General features: G+C 37.4%; 1 protein-coding gene across 14 annotated transcripts in view; it reads right to left on the minus strand.

Annotated features, from left to right (window-relative positions):
- Positions 1-19,837, minus strand: part of MARK3 (microtubule affinity regulating kinase 3) — an 87,888-nt gene that overhangs the window by 52,449 nt on the left and 15,602 nt on the right. For 12 of the 14 annotated variants that reach the window (XM_036882509.2, XM_036882507.2, XM_036882508.2 and 9 more), the window contains exon 3: positions 11,714-11,767. The exons of the other annotated variants lie outside the window; for them this stretch is intronic. In XM_036882509.2, the coding sequence (XP_036738404.2) occupies positions 11,714-11,767 (54 nt within the window). The remainder of the gene's footprint in view (positions 1-11,713; positions 11,768-19,837) is intronic. 14 annotated transcript variants of the gene reach the window in all.

The raw sequence follows: 19,837 nt of genomic DNA on the forward strand, positions 1-19,837 counted from the left end.
CATTATGAATACGATGTGTCAATGTGTGTGTGTGTGTGTGTGTGTGTGTGTGTGTGTGTGTGTTAATCCTGCTTGAGATTCACTGAGATTCTTGGATCTTCTGGTTTGATGTCTTGCATTATTTTATGAAAATTCATGGCCACTATTTCTACAAGTATTTATTTGGCTCCATTCTTTCTCTGTTGTCCTTTTGGGGAACAATTATACACATATATGCTAGACCATTAAGCCACTTGATTTTGCTAGACCATTTGGTATTGTATTCAAGAGATTTTTGCCTATGTTTTCTTCTAAAAGTTTTATGGTTTCATGACTTATATTCAGGTCTTTGATCCATTTTGAGTTTACTTTTGTGTAAGGGGTTAGACAATAATCCAGTTTCATTTTCTTACATGAAGCTGTCCAGTTTTGCCAACACCAGTTGTAGAAGAGGCTGTCATTTCCCCATTGCACATCCATGGCTCCTTTATCATATACTAATCAACCATATGTGCTTGGGTTTAGATCTGGGCTCTCTATTCTGTTCTGTTGGTCTATTGTTCTGTTCTTGTGCCAGTACCAAACAGTCTTGATTACCATGGCTTTGTAGTAGAGTTTGAAGTCAAGGTAAGTAATCCCCCTGGTTTATTCTTTCTTCTCAGGATTGCTTTGGCTATTCAGGGACTTTTGAGGTTCCATATGAATTTTAGAACTATTTGTTCTAGTTCATTGAAGAATGCTGCTGGTATTCTGATAGGGACTGCATTGAATCTGTAGATTGCTTTAGGTAGGATGGCCCTTTTGACAATATTAATTCTTCCTATCCATGAGCACAGGATGTGTTTCCATTTATTGGTATCTTCTTTAATTTCTCTCATAAGTGTCTTGTAGTTTTCAGGGAATAGGTCTTTCACTTCCTTGGTTAAGTTCATTCCTAGGTATTTTATTCTTTATGATGCAATTGTGAATGGAATTGTTTTCCTGATTTCTTTCTGCTAGGTTCATTGTTATTGTATAGGAAAGCCACAGATTTCTGTGTATTAATTTTGTACTCTGGAACTTTGCTGAATTCCGGTATTAGTTCTGGTAGTTTTGGAGTGGAGCCTTTAGAGTTTTTTTATGTACAATATCATGTCATCTACAAACAGTGACAGTTTGACTTCTTCTTTACCAATCTGGATGCCTTTTATTTCTTTGTGTTGTCTGATTGCCGTGGCTTGGACCTCCCGTACCACGTTGAACAAAAGCGGGGAAAGTGGGCATCCTTGTCCTGTTTCTGATCTTAGGGGGAAAGCTTCCAGCTTCTCAGAGTTAAGTATGATGTTGGCTGTGGGTTTGTCATATATGGCATTTATTATGTTGAGGTAGTTGCCCTGTATACCCATTTTGTTGAAAGTTTTTATCATGAATGGATGTTGAATTTTGTCGAATGCTTTCTCAGCATCTTTGGAGATGACCATGTAAGTTTTGTCCTTCTTTTTGTTTATGTGGCGGATGATGCTGATGGATTTTCGAATGTTGTACCATCTTTGCATCCCTGAGCTGAATCCCAGTTGGTCATAGTGTATGACCCTCTTGATGTATTTTTGAATTCGGTTTGGTAATATTTTGTTGAGTATTTTTGCATCTATGTTCATCAGGGATATTAGTCTGTAATTTTCTTTTTTGGTGGGGTCTTTGCCTGGTTTTGGTATTAGGGTGATGCTGGCTTCATAGAATGAGTTTGGGAGTAATGCCTCCTCTTCTTTTTTGGAAAACTTTAAGGAGAATGGGTATTATGTCTTCTCTGTATGTCTGAAAAATTCCATGGTAAATCCATCTGGCCTGAGGGTTTTGCTCTTGAATAGTTTTTCAATTACCATTTCAATTTCGTTGCTGGTAATTGGCCTGCTTAGATTTTCTGTTTCTTCCTTGGTTAGTCTTGGAAGGTTGTATTTTTCTAGGAAGTTGTCCATTTCTTCTAGGCTTTCCAGCTTGTTAGCATACAGGTTTTCATAGTATTCTCTAATAATTCTTTGTATTTCTGTGGGGTCTGTCGTGATGTTTCCTTTTTTGTTTCTGATTCTGTTGATGTGTGTTGATTCTCTTTTTCTCTTATTAAGTCTGGCCAGAGGCTTATCTATTTTGTTTATTTTCTCAAAGAACCAGCTCTTGGTTTCATTGATTTTTTTCTATTGTTTTATTCTTCTCTATTTTATTTATTTCTTCTCTGATCTTTATTATGTCCCTCCTTCTGCTGACTTCAGGCCTCATTTGTTCTTCTTTTTTCAGTTTCAATAATTGTGACTTTAGACTATTCATTTGGGATTGTTCTTCCTTCTTTAAATATGCCTGGATTGCTATATACTTTCCTCTTAGAATTGCTTTTGCTGTGTCCCACAGAAGTTGGGGCTTTGTGTTGTTGTTGTCATTTGTTTCCATATATTGCTTGATCTCTATTTTAATTTGATCCTTGATCCATTGATTATTTAGGAGCATGTTGTTAAGCCTCCATGTGTTTGTGAGCCTTTTTGCTTTCTTTGTACAATTTATTTCTAGTTTTCTCCCTTTGTGGTCCGAGAATTTGGTTGGTAGAATTTCAGTCTTTTTGAACTTCTTGAGGCTCTTTTCGTGGCCTAGTTTGTGGTCTATTCTGGAAAATGTTCCATGTGCACTTGAGATGAATGTGTATCCTGCTACTTTTGGGTGTAAAGTTCTGTAGATGTCTATTAGGTCCATCTGTTCTAGTGTGTTGTTCAGTGCCTCTGTGTCCTTACTTATTTTCTGTCTGGTGGATCTGTCCTTTGGAGTGAGTGGTGTGTTGAGGTCTCCTAAAATAAATGCATTGCATTCTATTTCCTCCTCTAATTCTGTTAGTATTTGTTTTACATATGTCAGTGCTAATGTATTGGGTGCAAATATATTTATAATGGTTATATCCTTGTGTTGGACTGATCCCTTTATCATTATGTAATGTCCTTCTTTATCTCATTACTTTCTTTGTTTTGAATTCTATTTTGTCTGATACTAGTACTGCAACACCTGCTTTTTTCTCCGTTGTTTGCATGAGATATCGTTTTCCATCCCTTGACTTTTAGTCTGTGCATGTCTTTGGGTTTGAGGTGAATCTCTTGTAAGCAGCATATAGATGGGTCTTGCTTTTTTATCTATTCTATTACTCTGTGTCTTTTGATTGGTGCATTCAGTCCATTAACATTTAGGGTGATTACTGAAAGATATGTACTTATTGCCATTGCAGGCTTTAGATTCGTGGTTACCAAAGGTTCAAGGTTATCTTCTTTAGTGTCTTACTGTCTAACTTAACTCACTTATTGAGCTATTATAAACACTGTCTGGTGATTCTTTATTTTTCTCCCTTCTTATTCATCCTCCTCTGTTCTTTATATGTTGGTTGTTTTAATCTGTGCTCTTTTCTGTTTCCTTTAACTGCTTTTGTGGGTAGTTGATTTTATTTTTTGCCTTTAGTTAGTATTTGGTTGGTCTGCTTTCTTTGCTGTGATTTTATTTTCTCTGGTGACATCTATTTAGCCTTAGGAGTGCTTCCATCTAGAGTAGTCCCTCTAAAATACCCTGTAGAGGTGGTTTGTGGGAGGCAAATTCCCTTAACTGTTGCTTGTCTGGGAATTGTTTAATCCCTCCTTCATATTTAAATGATAATTGTGCTGGATATAGTATCCTTGGTTCAAGGCCCTTCTGTTTCATTGCATTAAATATATCATGCCATTCTCTTCTGGCCTGTAAGGTTTCTGTTGAGAAGTCTGATGATAGCCTGATGGGTTTTCCTTTGTAGGTGACCTTTTTTCTCTCTCTGGCTGCCTTTAATACTTTGTCCTTGTCTTTGTTCTTTGCCATTTTAATTATTATGTTTCTTGGTGGTGTCCTCCTTTGGTCCCTTCTTTTGGGAGTTCTGTGGGCTTCTGTGGTCTGAGAGACTAGTTCCTCCCCCAGTTTGGGGAAGTTTTCAGCAATTATTTCTTCAAATACATTTTCTACCCCTTTTTCTCTCTCTTCTTCTTCTGGTACCCCTATTATGCGGATATTGTTCCGTTTGGATTGGTCACACAGTTCTCTTAATATTCTTTCATTCCTGGAGATCCTTTTATCTCTCTCTGCCTCAGCTTCTCTGCGTTCCTGTTCTCTGATTTCTATTCCATTAACAGCCTCTTGCACCTCATCCAGTTTGCTCTTAAGTCCTTCCAGAGATTGTTCTATATCTGTATTCTCTCTCCCAACTTCATCTGTTAGCTCTTGCATTTTTCTCTGCAGCTCCATCAGCATGGTTATGACCTTTATTTTGAATTCTTTTTCAGGAAGATTGGTTAAATCTACCTACCCAGGCTCCTTCTTGGGGGTTGTCTGTGTGATTCTGGTCTGTATCAAATTCTTCTGCCTTTTCATGGCGACAGAGGTAGTTGTGGGCAGTTGGCATGTGTGTCAGCTTGGAGAACGAAGTCCCTTCTTCCTTGGTGGTCGCCTTCCTCTCCTGCGATAATGGTGTCCCGTAGCGGCTTGTGCTAGGCAGGTGCGCACCGATGGGGCCTCTGAGTCTGGCCCGGACAGCTGCGGAGGCGGCCCTGGGCGTTTGCTGTGGGCGTGGCTGCTCTCCTGCTATGGCAGGGCTACGCCGGAGGGGGAATGGACGGGAAGCTGTTTATCGTCATGAGGGGCCTCAGAGCTGCGCTGCCTCCCAGAGGGTTAGGGCACCCGGAGTTCCCTGGCATTCCCAGCTGCTGGGCTGAGTGTGCCAGGATGCTTCCATCCAGCTGTGCGACCCCTGTCCCTTTAAGACTTTCAAAAAGCACTCGCTTTTCTTTTGTCCCAGGGGCACCAGCTGCAGGGAGCAGCTCGCAGATTTTACTGTTGCGTTTCCCTAATATCCAGCACACCACGCACTGTGTGTCTGCGCTCCCAGTGCGGATGACTAGGGCTGGGTGTTTAGCAGTCCTGGGCTCCCACTCCCTCCCCACTCCATTCCTTTCCTCCGGCTGAGGAGCTGGGGTGGGGGTGGGGCGCTCGTGTCCCGCCGGACTCTGGCTTTTATCTTACCCTCTTCGTGAGGTGCTGAGTCCTCGCATATGTAGATGTAGCCTGGCTGTTGTACTGTATCTTCTGGTCTTTCTTTTAGGAATAGTTGTATTTGTTGTATTTTCAAAAATATATACGGTTTCGGGAGAAGATTTCCACTGCCCTACTCATGCCGCCATCTTGGCTCTTCCCTCCCATTTTTTAATCAATTTTTTTTCGTGCACTGAATTGTAGGAGGTCCTTATATATTTTGGAGATTAACCCAAATATCAGATACACAGTTTGCAAATATTTTCTTCCCTTCTGTGGTTGCCCTTTCACTTTGTTGATTGTTTCTTTTGCTGTGCAGAAGGGTTTTGTACTTCCACGTGATGATGTTTGCTTTTATTGCTTGTGCTTTGGTGTCACATCCAAAAACATCATTGCCAAGACTAATACCAAGGAGCTTTCCCCCTCCTTTTCTTTTAGAAGCTGTACAGTCTCAGGTCTTCCACTTAAGTCCTTAGTTTACTGTGAGTTAATTTTTGTGGGTTGGTACAAATAGGGGCCTAATTTCACTCTTTTGCATGTAAATATGCAGTTCTCTTACAATTTTAAAGGCCCTGATTTATTTTCTTCCAGCTTACAATGATGTGGAATTGTTTGATGTCATTCTGTTACAACCCTTTGTCTATGGCTTCATTTTCATTCTCTTTAAAGATGGTATATTTAAATTTTAATGTACCATATATTCAGTATCTGTGGTATATCAGTATTGAGTTTACATATATTGTGGGTCTTTTGTCATTCACTGAACTTGGCACTGAGCCTCTCAACCTGGAAATTCAGGCTCTACAGTTCTGGGAAATCACCCTGTTATTCTTTGATAATGCATTTCCCCATCTCAATTCTTTTTACAATCCTCTATCATAAATTAAACCTCCTAGACAGATACTTCAATTTTATATCATATCTTTCTTAATTTTCATCTCTGTGAACTTTTATGCTACTTCCTAAGGGATTTCCTTTACTATATCCCAACCTTTTTGTTGAATTTCTTCCTGATACCATAAATCACCCCCTCCCCAATCATTCTTTTTCAGTGTATCATGTTCTTTTTTCGTGAATATAATGGGTTGATGTATTTTTTCTTCCTCCTTTTTAAATATTTGAAAACACAAATTAGTTTTTTGAATTCTTTTTTTAAAGTCATTTTCTCTTCTAGTCTTTTTCTTCTTTTTTATTCCTATTTATTTTAGTCTCTGCTTATCCTCAAATATCTAGAGATTCTTGGCTGCCCTTGCATATTTAAGAGAGGCACAAAACACTGGACTGAATTTTATGTGAGGGCTGGATCACACGATGACTGGGTAGACATTAAGCAGCTTCACTGGAAGGCACCCAAGTGTCAGTATATTTTCATTTGGGTCAATTTTCTCAGAGAAGAATCCTCCCATCTCTTTTTCAGGTAATAGAGGAGGAGCTAACAGAGTTCTAGGAAGCAAGCAAAGAAAGGGGAGAGAGAAAGAGTGTCTCACCACTCTTTGTGCCCATTTTCAGTATAGGGCCCCCAAGTCTAGATGCTCTTTGTTTCAACCTCTTCAGAATACAAACTACCCAATTTCTACCAGGGCAGAGAAGGGGCAGCTGCTTGACTGGGCTGGGGCCCTTGAACAGATTTTCAGCCAATCTTTCTGTTTCTATTCCTACTTGTACCTCTGCCTACAAGCTAGTAGAACTTATTTCTAAGCTTTCTGAATACTGTGACATGACTCAGCATGATTCTTGTTGCTACTAACCCACCCATTCCCACTCCTAATTCCTCTTAGGGACTTGGTTTCAGCCCACTTGGTTTGCTAAGTCTGTATTTTTACACACACACTTCACCCATCCATTTAAAATATGGCAAAAGTAGGCATAATTCTTTGTTGGCCAGTCTTCTCTCCCATTCTCTGAAAATTCCTTTTTAATTCCTTTACCATTATTTAGTGAACGGGGGCAGGGAACAATGATAAATGTACAAATGTTTAACTGTAAGTCCTATATGCTATTACTTTTAATTCCCAAATTCTGAATGGATATTTTAAGATTGAACTATAGTTTTCTTCCCTGTTTCCAATATATTTTAATAGCTAGGTTTCTGAATTTGAAGATCTTCCTTCTTTCTTAAGTTCTGGAGCAGCTGGAGAAAAGTTATCCAATGAAGGTTTGAAGTAAGTCAATCATGAAATTCTGGGTTTGGCAATTTGAGGTGGGCAGCTGGTCTTTTCACCACTTCCTTGATTTTTTCTATAGTTACTGATGCATAGATTCTTCTATACAGTTAATTTTGATAACCTATGTTTTCCTAGAAAATTATCCATTTCTTCAGGTTGCTTCTAATTTATTTGCACAAAAGTTTCCTTATAATAATTTTCATTCGTATTTTACCTGGTCTTTGCCACACACCCCATTTCATACTTTGGTGTTTTCTTTCTTTCCCTTTCCTTGGATTAAGCAACCAGTGGTTTTATCTATTTCACTGCCTCCCTTTCCAGACCCTCCTCAAAAACAGAAAGCCAAAATAAGCTTTAAACTATTTCTATTGCTTTTTCAAATTAGTTAATTTCTGCCTTCATTACTTCCTTACATTTTTATTACTTCTAGAGCCCCAAAATACGTAACAGTTAAGATCTGAACTAAATTAATAGAAATTTAGAGATTTATCCTTTTCTACTTAATAGTTTAATATTTTAAATGTATTATTGTCATTCTTTGTTTAATAGTGTGTTTAAGGCTACAAATTTTCTTAAGTACCAAAAGCAGTGATACATAGTTTATTAGTGTTCATTTCCAGATACACCGCAATTGTGCATTTTCTATTTGACTCATGAATTCTGAGTGTTTTAAGTTCCATGTATTTGTGCCTTTTGTTTGTTTCTACTTTTACTGTTCTTCATTCAGAAATTGTAGCCTGGAAAGATCTGTCAGGTTTATTAATCATATTAACAGGAACACTGCTTACAACTGTACAAATTAAGTACTGACCAGCCTGGAGGGAATCATTTACTTTGCAGTCATTGTGGATTTGAGTAGTTTTTACAATGATTTCCTGGCACATAGTTGTAAAATATCCTAAGAAAGGGATGCTTTTTAAAAAAAAGTGCAAAAAGTTTATGGGCTAGTGGAAGGGTCATATATTAAGACCTGCATCTTTTTTTTCCCCAATGTGTCATACATAGCCTGAGAGAGTTAAGTATTGTGAAAATTAATTAAGGGACAGCTCACTGACATGGCATCAGGAGGCTTGCAGGAGAAGCTCTCATGCCCACCATTCCTCCTAAATCTCAGATCCCACTGGAAGAGATGGATGCCACACTGTTTTAGCTACTTTACCACCAACAGGAAGAAGGCTTCCACCTTCTGCCTCCCTGCTATAGCCCAGCCAATTAGAAGCACAGTACGTGGGACTTCTGGTTTATTCCAATGGCTTTTCTGCTTAGCAACAGCCCTTTCACATCAGTCATTTTCCACTGTAAAAGAGTGTTCCTCTCCTTTGTTCTCTGGACATGCCTATGGTTCTGCGTAGCTTGCATGTCCTGGCTTGCAATTCTGTTTTTCCCTGATAAAGTTGTTTTTGCTGGTAAACCAACCATTTTATTTTTAAGGTTAACAGTACCCTTTGTCACCCCTATGTTTCTATTAATTTAGTTCAGATCTCAACTGTCATGTATTTTGGGGTTATAGTTCACTTGCTCTTTTATTAAAAATAAAATGTTAAATAATTGCCTTTAAAATAACAATTGCTACGTTCAGAATAACCACTTGTGAAGAACCAAGTGTCTGTGTGTGTGTGTGTACAGATAGGTATGGGAATTCTGCACTGCAGATCAGTGGCATAGTCATATAACAGGGTACTACAGCATAGTGAAAGTGAGTTACAGCTAAATACATCATCACGGAACACAATTTGGGCAAAAGAAAGCAAATAAGAGGAAGATACATATGATTCCATTTATACTTTATACTATTTTGATGAGGAATCCACGTATGCTAGACTATAAAGACAACCAAGAAAATAGTAACACGAAATTTTTGTTAGTGGCTATAGTGGGAAATCAAGAGGGGGAATTATGTTGGGGATGGCCACAATGTGACTGATTTAAAGATACTGCTGATGATCCATTTCTCAAACCATATGGGAATTCACTTGGTTATACAGTTATAATGTAAATGGATTCATATGCTCTAAGTCTGACACATTTAAAATATTTGGTTCTTTAGTGACTTTTCTAAAATAGTTTAATGAATTATTGGTACACTGTAAATAAAATTATAACATTCTCAATATCAAGCTGTATTATTTCCCACCAAAGTAAAAATAAGTCTGGCATTAATTAAAAAGTTCCTCATAAAGCAGTAGCAACACTGAAGCTATATTTTCTTCCACTTCTATTACTGCTTTTGAAATCTAAAAATAGAGAAATATAGATACATTTTTATTCTCAGTATTTTAAACATATATAATGAAGGGTTTACCTTAGATTTCATTTTCCATACCCTGCTTGTGTTAGTTTACCAGACCCACTACACTGGTCTGAATAAGGATGCCAGACTAAATAATAGTCAGGACTCTAATAACTACTTTTGTTAATGGCCTGAATTGTTAGCCTTCTCTGAGTCAATATGGAAAGAGGAAGGTATCAAGAAAGGAAAAGACGAACAGAGCTGTCAATGAAAAAGATTATCAATTAATTTGTGCTTCACCTGATGAGGAAGGGGAAGGAAAGAAGTCCAGAAAACTGGGTATCAAGACATTCTCAGGAAAAGAGCTCAAGGAGAAGGAAATACTCAGCAGCGGCAGTGGAGCAGTCTATGACTCAACACTGAGGGTAGGGGATCATCTTTAAAACAGATTACCTCTTGGAAGAGAAGAGAAATAAACTTTGAGGAAAGTTAGGGGCCATTCTCACTTGGGCTTGTGCACTTGGGATCCCTCTGCCTCACACCAGGTGTATCATGGGGGTTATGAGAGAAAGGGTACATTTGGAAGGAAGTGTGGGCTTTTTTCTTTTATATTCCATAGATGATTCTAATGCACAGCAAGAGTTGAAAATGACTGGATTAAGGATGCTGCAGCAAAAGTGCCCCAAATAAGTGAGTGGTGGTAGCAATAAAAATAATTACACTGTAGATTACATGAAAAGCATGAACTGCTTTTCTCTGCCTTCACATTAGTTTCCTAATTTGTCTCACAGCTAAGATTCCCTGGAATGCCAAAAAAAGACCACTACTGTTACAGAGCTCTAAGCATTTAAAAATGGCTCCAAAACAAACACTGGCTTTAAAAAGAAAACAGGCTGAGTGGTATAAGTATGATTTCCCCACAAAAGACCCTTGTAACAGGAATTATAGTCAATAATGCTTCAATAATCATTTGACAACCTACTGTCTATTTTGCATATACTTGTATTTAATGTTTTTTTAAAATTAATTTTGACAAAAATTTAAAAAGCTGGGGCCTTCCCTTTGTCTCTTACTAAAAGTGTGGATTGAAAACAGTGCTTGAGTATCCTTAAGGCCCACTACGGTTTGCAGAACCATTTGTTTAAACACCATTTTTAGTGCAAACAAAGTTTATATGTCCTTTACCACACACATACATACACATTATGATGACATAAATGAAAAAGAACCATTAGGAACACATTTGGAATGCACAGGGCTTTGCACTTACGATATTTTACATTTGCAACTTTCTGCAGTTTAAAAAGCTCTTTTATATGCATTATTTCATTTATACTTACATCCATCCTGAGAGGATAAAATTACCTACATTTTAAAGACGAGAAAACTGAAGTCCAGAAAGCTAAGTACTTGTTCAAGGTCAAGTTAGACAGCTGGCTAAGTGGCAGAGCCAGGACTTAAATCAGGACTTCCATGTTCCTAGTTTAGGGTTTCTGAAACCCCCAATTAACTTCTACAGGCCAGATCCAGCAATCAAATGAAGTACGTAAGAAGGTGATGCAAACCAAAAAGAACTAGAAGGGTCTTATTATGAAGATCATTAATCATTCACTGAAGCACCAGTGAAATACCTATGTCAGGCCCTACCTGAGCAATTAAATCTCTCTCGTAGGCCAGTCATCAGAACATTCAAAAGGGGCCTAGGTTATTCTAACATGCACCATGGTTGAGAACATCTGATCTACATTAGGTGATACAAATGGCAACAGTGCATTATGAGCATGTTTTCCAACTATCTTCAGTTTTACTTTTATATTTTCTTTTTACATGAATTAACCATCACTCCTTAAACAGATGACAGTATGACAGAGTTTAATAAAGCCAAAATGATGACTTTAAAGATCTCAGTATTAGTTGTAAGAAAGGTGTATAACTCTGAAGAAGACTAATTAATGAAACTACATTGTTCTGTCTTATTTTTAAGTCTATTCTAAAAACAAAAACAACTCTCTCTATTCTACTCAATAGTTAGGATATCCAATTAAAAGTAAGGCCTTTGGTTTATACTATTAAGAACATTTGAAAATTGTTATCTTCAACTGAAGGAAAAAAATCCAACAACCTTTCATATAATACTACAATTAAATTGCATTCATTTGAGGTATAGGAAGCTTTACTGTACTAAACATAATAAATAAATTAAAATAACAGTTGAGGTATTTAAGGGACCAATTAGATGGCAGCTAGCACTGAAAATCATTTAAAAACATTAGATCAATCTTACCTTTTGTAGACTTGTTGGATTCAACTGAGTTTTGTCAATTATTTTTATTGCAACCTAGAAAAAATAAATAAATACTTAGAGATTTTAAGAACTTGGTAATTATAGACTAACTGGTAATGGTTTTGTAAATGCCCACACACAGCACTGTTAAAAGGAAAGCAAGTAAACACACCTAAAAAACTAAAGCTCAACAAGTTAAAGTAATATTTTATGTTTTATAATTGAAAAGAGGGGCTTAATGCAAAGACTGGAATCTGACTGGAATCTAAGGGCCGGAACTACAGCTTTTCTGGGTATATAGAGCGCAGAATGTCTCCTAGTGTACTTGTACACAATGGAAACTTGATAACTGAGTAAATATATGAACAAATAGGTTGGTGTTGAACCTGAAAAAAATTTTTTAATTTTATGGAAAAAAAAGAAAGAAAAAGAAGGAAAAGGGATTAGTTTCAGACCAATCTGTAGACTAACCAAGTGAAATATGTACAGAGGCAACAAATGGGTCACCTGGTAGCCTTTGTTCAAAAAGTGGTGAGTATACCCAAGTAGCCTAAATACAAGCCACTAGGATATAGGAAGAAGGAACTACAGCTTCTAGTTATATCACTTCCTACCTTAAAAAAAAAAATAGTATTACTAGTATTTACTAAGTAGTTCTGCACCAGCATCCTCACCTGGCCAGTTCATCACTCCTTGAATACAAGTGATTTGCAGGAACTGTGGAAATCCAGAATCAGCATATGGGGATGATGACAGGCAATGGAAGGAACATAAATAAAATGGAAGCCATGAACTGGAGAAAATAATTAACTCAGCTCTGCCCCTGAGGTCTGGAACAATAAATGATCTTGCTCCATGTCAATGAGGCTCTCTGTTCCTACAGTGCATCCTTCAGGGCACAGATCCAATAAGAAGCACCACTGAAGAAAAGGACTGTAGTCAGTGCGGGGAAAGCACTTGGAGATTTTCTGTCAGTGGTTCTTGAACTTTCTGGTCCACTTTACACTCTTACTTAAAGATAACAGATTACCCCAAATATGGGTTATATCTATTGATATTTTGCCCTATTACAAACGGAACCTGAGAAATTATAAAAATAAGTATTACACAACTCATTTCAACATAATATTCAACAAATGATTCTGAGAAAACTGGATATTTACATGTAAAAGAATGAAGCTGGATTCTTACCTAATACAAAAAGTAATACAAAGTGGATCAAATACCTAAATGATAGACCTAAAACTATCAAAACTCTTGGAAGAAAACAAAGGGCAAAAGCTTCACTTTCTGGAATTTGGCAATGATTTCTTGGATATGATACCAAAGGCACAAGTAACGATAGCCAAATTGGACTTCATGAAATTTAAAAAATTTTGTGCATCAAAAGAAAAGATGGTATCAACATAGTAAAAGGTAACCCACAGAATGGGAGAAAATATTTGCAAATCATCTCTCTGATAACAGATTAATATCCAGACTACAATAAAGAACTCCTAAAACTTAACAACAAAAAACCTGATTCAAAAATGGGCAAAAGACTTGAAGAGACATTTCTCCTAAGATATACAAATGGCCAATAAGCACATGAAAAAAAATGCTCCACATCACTTACCATTAAGAAAATGCAAATCAAAACTACCAGATACCACTTCACACCCATAAGGATGGCTACTATCAAAACAAAACAAACAAAATACATAAATAACAAGCATTGGTGAGGATGTGGAGAAACTGGAACCCATGTGCACTGTTGGTAGGATTGTAAAATGGTACAGCCACTGTGGAAAATAGCAGAGTTCCTTAAAAAGTTAAAAATAGAATTACCATTTGATCTAGCAATTCCACTTCTGGGTATATACCCAGAAGAACTGAAAGCAGGAACTTCTACAGATATTTGTACTCCCATGTTCACAGCAGCATTATTCACAATAGCTAGGACATGAAGGCAACCCAAGTGCTCGCTGAGGGATAATGAAATGTATTCATAATTTCAATGTCATGAAATTATATGTAATTTCATGACATATAATGTCATGAAAAATGACATTTTTCAGCCATAAAAGGAAATTTTGGCACATACTACTAGACAGAAGAATCTTAGGGACACTATGCTAAGTGAAATCAGCCAATCACAAAAAGACAAAAATACTGTATGATCCCACTCATGTGAAGCACTTAAGAGTATTTTCAGAGACATAAAGTAGAATGATGGCTGTCAGGGACTGAGGGGAGGAAGAAATGGGGAATTAGGGTCTAGTGGGAGCAGAGTTTCAGTTTTACAAGATGAAAGAATTTTGGAGATGGATGGCAGTACAGTGACATTTAATGCCACTGAAATAAACACAATGGTTAAGATGGTAAATTTTTATGTGCATTTTATCACAATTAAACAATTAGGGCAAAAAAAGCTCATTACATGTTAATATAAATAAAATTTTAATTAAATTCTTTTATGTTTTTCTGTATTCAATCCGTTATATCACACATCTCATGGCCTCTAAAAATTCTACTTTACCCTCATAAGAGAGAATGGAAAATGCAGATAATGCCTTAATAGTATTACAAAAATAGTTTTAACTTTGCAAACCCCCTAAAATGGTCTCAGAAAACCTCCAGGGGCCCCCACGCCAACTTCTAGAACTGCTGCACAATTCATTTTAACACTTAAAAAAAAACACCCCAAAACACTTAACTTGGGTCTAAAGCCTCCAAGTGTCTAAGTTATTTGATTAATTCCTACGAATCCATTAACCTCCAGAGGAACTAAAGAGAAGGAGCTGCTGCAGCAAAGCAACCATGAGTCTGATGTGGAGTAGAAGGAACCCACCACTCAGCCTATCCTCACTGGAGGAGGAAGAAAATAAGAACTGGAGAAGGGTGGAGGGCTCAAGTCTGTGTGTTTGCAAAAAGCACAATCAGAATTCTACTTCTGTATTTGGAAACAGAAGTCTTGATGGGAACGGGAACTACAGTAAATAAAGTGAAAGGTAACATTGGCTGCTGGAATATACAATGACCACCTTGTACATTTTCACTAGGGGAGAAGACATTTTATATGCTGTTATAGCCTGACCGCCTACAAGGTACACAAGCGGCATTCAATAAATGCTTGCTGGCTATATCTGAGGCCTTAACCACTCATCAGCAACCACACACATCTTACAGATAGAGACAGAACAGTGAAGAAAGGGTTTCTAGAGTTTTAACAGATACCAACAGGGTTTAAAAATTACATTATTTCAAGTTGAATGAATTAATTTTCCTCTAACTTTACTTTTATTAGTAATTTTGTGTGGTATACTTGGATTCCTCAATTTTCAAAGTAAATCCCTTTCTTTAACAATACAGTTCTTTTCTGGCCACCATTCTATTTTCTTTCTCCTCATGGCCAAATCCATCAACTATGCTGCCTTTCCAGGTCCTCTTCTTTGTGGTCTTCTGAGATCTGGTTTCTAGTCTCCTGACCACTCGTTTCTTCTGGTTCTGCTCAATATCTGCCTATTATAAAGATTCTATTCTGATATATTTTCATTTTTAAGTACTGCTGTTCACATAGTATCTAAAACATAAACAGGAGCTCAAAATATTTTGCATTCAGCTAAGTCAAACTGTAGAAGAGTCATTTTATCAGAAAACAAGTGTCCACAGAGTGAGACATTGTCATTTAACCAATGTGTGTACGATGTGTGTATGTGTGACGGTGAAGCCTGACCGGGAAGCTCCTAAACTACCCTCTTCCTTCCAGCTCCCTGCTGGGATAACTCAACTACCAAAATAACCTTGGCCCAGAACTGGAGACTGGAGGAGAGCTGAGAACTTGAGGTTATCAAAAGAGGAGACAACTGTGGGGCACCACTAGATGCCTCAGAAAGATGGAGACCGGAGTGAAGACCACCTACCTACTCATTCCCAAGGTCGTGAATTTTTTATGTTTTTTTTTTGCTTGTGGGTACACACAGCAAAAGTCCAAGACAGCTCACAAGGTGAGGAAAGAGGAGAGGAGTGTCCCTGTCACTTGCTGTGTAAGTTCTGGGAAATTCCACTTATTCACCCTGATGCCAGAAACAAAGTGGAAAATTACAAAATGGGGATACAGAGAGCTCATACATGAGGAGGGCTTCCCCACCATTCCTCAACCAAAAGGGCCCAACAATCTTATAGCAAATACCCAGTAGAGAAAAATCCTTATATTTCAAGCCCTTTCAATTTACTGATGGTCCAAAGATCCTAACATCCTGCTCCTGACAGGTGTTAAAGCACCCAAACCCACTAAAAGAACAGGTAAAAAAATATTCCACACCCTTTAATAAGAGGACACAGTAGCCTAGAAGAATGCGTGTTAGCCAGGGCTTCTACAACAAAAAGTAGACTAAGGGGCTTAAACAAGAGAAGTTTACTTTCTCACAGTTTGGGAGGCCTCTCCTCCTGGCTTGCAGACAGCCACTTTCTCCCTGTCCTTACATGGCAGAGAGAGAGAGCGCAAGCTCTCTAGTGTGTCTTCTTATAAGGATGCTAATCCTACTGGATTACGGCCCTGCCCTTATGACCTAATCTAACCTAATTACTTCCACAAAGGTCCTACCTCCAAATACAGTCATACTAGGGGTTAGGGCTTTAACATATGACACACTTGGGGGACAAAAATCAGCCCACAGTAATGTAGATCAAGCCAAACAACTACAACAGGTGGCTTCAAAATAAAACTTCAAACTAAAACCCAGTGATACACAACAACATGGGAAATCTTACAAGCATCAAGTGGAATAAAAGAGGGAGGCACAAAATAATATATACTGTATGATTCCATTAGTATAATGTTAAGAAAACAAAACCAAAAATAACCTAAGATGTTGAAGGCAGAACAGTGGTGTCCTTGCAGAGGAAGGATAGTGAAGTGATTTTGAAGTAGAAGGGAAGCTTCTGGGATTCAGGTCACAGCATATTTTTGCCCTGGGTCATGGTTATGCAGATGTGTTTACTTTGTGATAATTTATCAAGCTGTACATAGGATTTGGCTACTTTTTCTGGATGTGTGCTATATTTCAATAAAGAGTTTATTTCTTAAAAAGGCAATGATGACTCTGAAACACCATAATGGAAAGTCAATAGATAATACCTAAAACTGAAAAATAAATAAGAATAAAGGCATATTATTAAAGATACAAAAGTAAAATCTAAAGTATGAGTTGAAAAGACTGAAAGTGGCCATCCTGGAAGATTAGGAAATGGGGAAAGTCCAGGGGATGCTATTATTGTTTTTAAATAAGCTTTGACTCTTTAAATTGTGTAATATGTAACTTGAAAAGTTTTTCATAACCATAATGAGGACATTTGGTCAAAAACAGCATACTGACCACATGTATTTCTCTTTTCACCCACCTGACAGAATTAAAGAATAGAGTGACTAAGAACGGCAAAGAAAATTAAAGAGGTGCCACCAGTAAACAAGTGATTCTACACAATTTCTGGGAGATCAAAATCTTAGGCACATGTAGCAGGGCACATACAAGTCTAGAGAGTGCTCAAAGAAGGGTACGATACAGGAAAATTTAACTCACCAGAGAAAGTAACTCTGGGCTGTTCAAGTGGAAGGTCCCAGTATAAAAACCAACTTTCCTTCTAGCCACCATGAATTTCTAAGCTGGGCACTTGACCACCACCTTCTATATACCCAATCCCAGGCAGACAGCTCTCAATTTGCCTCTTAATGCTCTGCTTTTGAAAACATTAATAGAAAATCAAAAATCATGAGACATATGAGGAAAGGCTATGATTTTTTCTAATACTCTTCACCATCTATCTGTTGTTTAGGGGAAAACACCAGCAATAACTAAGCCTTGTCTTTCTAAAACAGAGACAGTTGATTTTCATTATTCACAGTAATTATGTTCTCTAAAGTCACTGTGAACACTCAATTAGTGATCACTGAAACCACTGCTCCTAGGGGAAATACAAGGTCAGGTTCCTATGAGCCCCTGGTCATAATATTTTCTTCAACTGATCAATATATAACCTTGTTTTATATGTGTTTCTGTTTAAGGACACCTCACTTACTATGTATTGTTTACTGATTAACATGAAATCTTGGCCAACAGCATGAACTATCTAACTCATGCCTGAATGATGCTTATCTAACAAATGTCATTTTCTCTATAAGGCACATCATCACAGCCTTGCACTAAGGAGCACAAGCTAGTACTTCAGCCCTACACTTGGGGGCCATTTTAAACAGCGAAATCACCAAAAAAAACACACAAAAACATGGAAAATGATTAAATAGACTGCAAAAAAGGGCATTTGTTTATGGTATAAAAGCTGAAACATGGCAGAGTGTCACCTTGTTGGATCTCAGCTGGGGACACACACATTGGGCAACTCAAACTTTGTGCAGCAAAATGACTGCAAAAGCACTGCTAGTACTGGTTTGGGTTACAGATAAACTGTAGGTAGTAGGTAAACTTGTAAACAGGAATTTACCAATGTCATTGACTATATCTGTTTTAGAGATGGATATTGGTGGTGGCTGCACAACAATGCAAATGTACTTAACTGTACATACAAAAATGGCCTAGATGGTAAATCATATGTTATGTATATTTAACTAAAACTAAGACAAGTGCCACAATTGTGTAATTAAGTGATTTTTAGTTTGTAGAAATTGGGTTTATGTGGGCTCTTTTTTCTTTTCCTGCACATTAACTGTAAATACCCCACCTCCAGACTAGTGCTAAAATTACGATTGTATCTTTATGCTTTCCAGTTATCTGTGATGAGAATATCAAGGCTCTCTTTCACCCCCTGCTTGGTTGTTTCCAAATCTGCTACTATTAAGTTCCAGTTGAAGCAAATTGTTCTGAGTATTAACTCTTTTTTGTCAGTCACTATAGTTGTTCCGTATAAACATGTGGTTAATCACTGTCCCTTCCCCCACCAGGAAATTACTACTTGTCGAGCTTTAGCATAGTATCAAAGAATATCTGCACTCATCTGAAAAGGGTATTAAGATACTCTTCTCTTTTCTAGTTACATGTGAGGCCAGATTTGCTTCATACCTTTCAACCAAAACAAAATACTGAAACAGTTCTAATGCAGAAGCAGATATGAAAATCCAGCTAACTTCTATTGAGGCAGACATTAAGAGATCTGCAAAAGATTAAAACAATGCCATTCTTCTCAGTAATTCGTTTTGGGAAAGAGTATTTTTCGTAAAAATGTTATTTATATTAACAAGTAATGGGTCTGTTCTTTAAATGAATTAATTTACATTTAAAATTTTTTACCATTAACTTCTAATACAATAAGTATCAACAGACGTAACCCACATGAATAAGCTTTTGAGGAGCTCTCTATTTTAAAAGTTTAAAGAAGTTCTGAGACAAAAAGTTTCGAGACTATTGTTCTAACCAATGGAATTGCAGTGCCACTGAGACCTACAATTATGGTGACTGTGCAGCAACATGGACAATTGCTTAGGATGCAATTCTGAGGGGAAACCAGGTTACACATGCATGACCAAAAAATATGCTGAAAAAAACATACATATGAATATGGAGAAGAGACAAAAATAAAAATGGTATTCAGAACATTGTGATGGCTTTTCTTTCTCTCCAGTCTCTGAAGTTTCTGAAAAGCTATTAACATAGTCTTCACACACAGACAAAGTGACTAAAATATATAACCATTTATCTAAAGTCTTAAGAAGTTTATTTAGCACATCCCATGATGAAGAACTACTGCTTTATCATTCTTAAAATCAACAACAAATATTTATTGAATACTTAGAGGCAGAGGATAAAGGAGGTTCAAGATTTAATCTTTCCCCTTTCCTCTCATTCCAGTTAAATGTGAAGGACTGACGGTAAAGGCATCTAGTCAAAAAAGCACAAGTTCAGAAGACAACAGTGGGAAAGGTATTTCAATAATTTTCTGAAAGAAAGCAGAGCAGAGGAAACTAAAACCAGAAACAATGTGATCTGCTCAGGACAACTCAGAAAGAGCTCTGGAGGTCCAGTGAGCCACACTTGGAGGTCCTGGGGAACCAAAGGCAGCAGGGCTAATTACAAGGTCAAAGTCTATATACATAATGTCTGCTGTTCCCCAACCCAACCAATAACCCCTGGT

Source organism: Manis pentadactyla, chromosome 11, assembly GCF_030020395.1.
Source record: "Manis pentadactyla isolate mManPen7 chromosome 11, mManPen7.hap1, whole genome shotgun sequence".
Lineage (NCBI taxonomy): Eukaryota > Metazoa > Chordata > Mammalia > Pholidota > Manidae > Manis > Manis pentadactyla.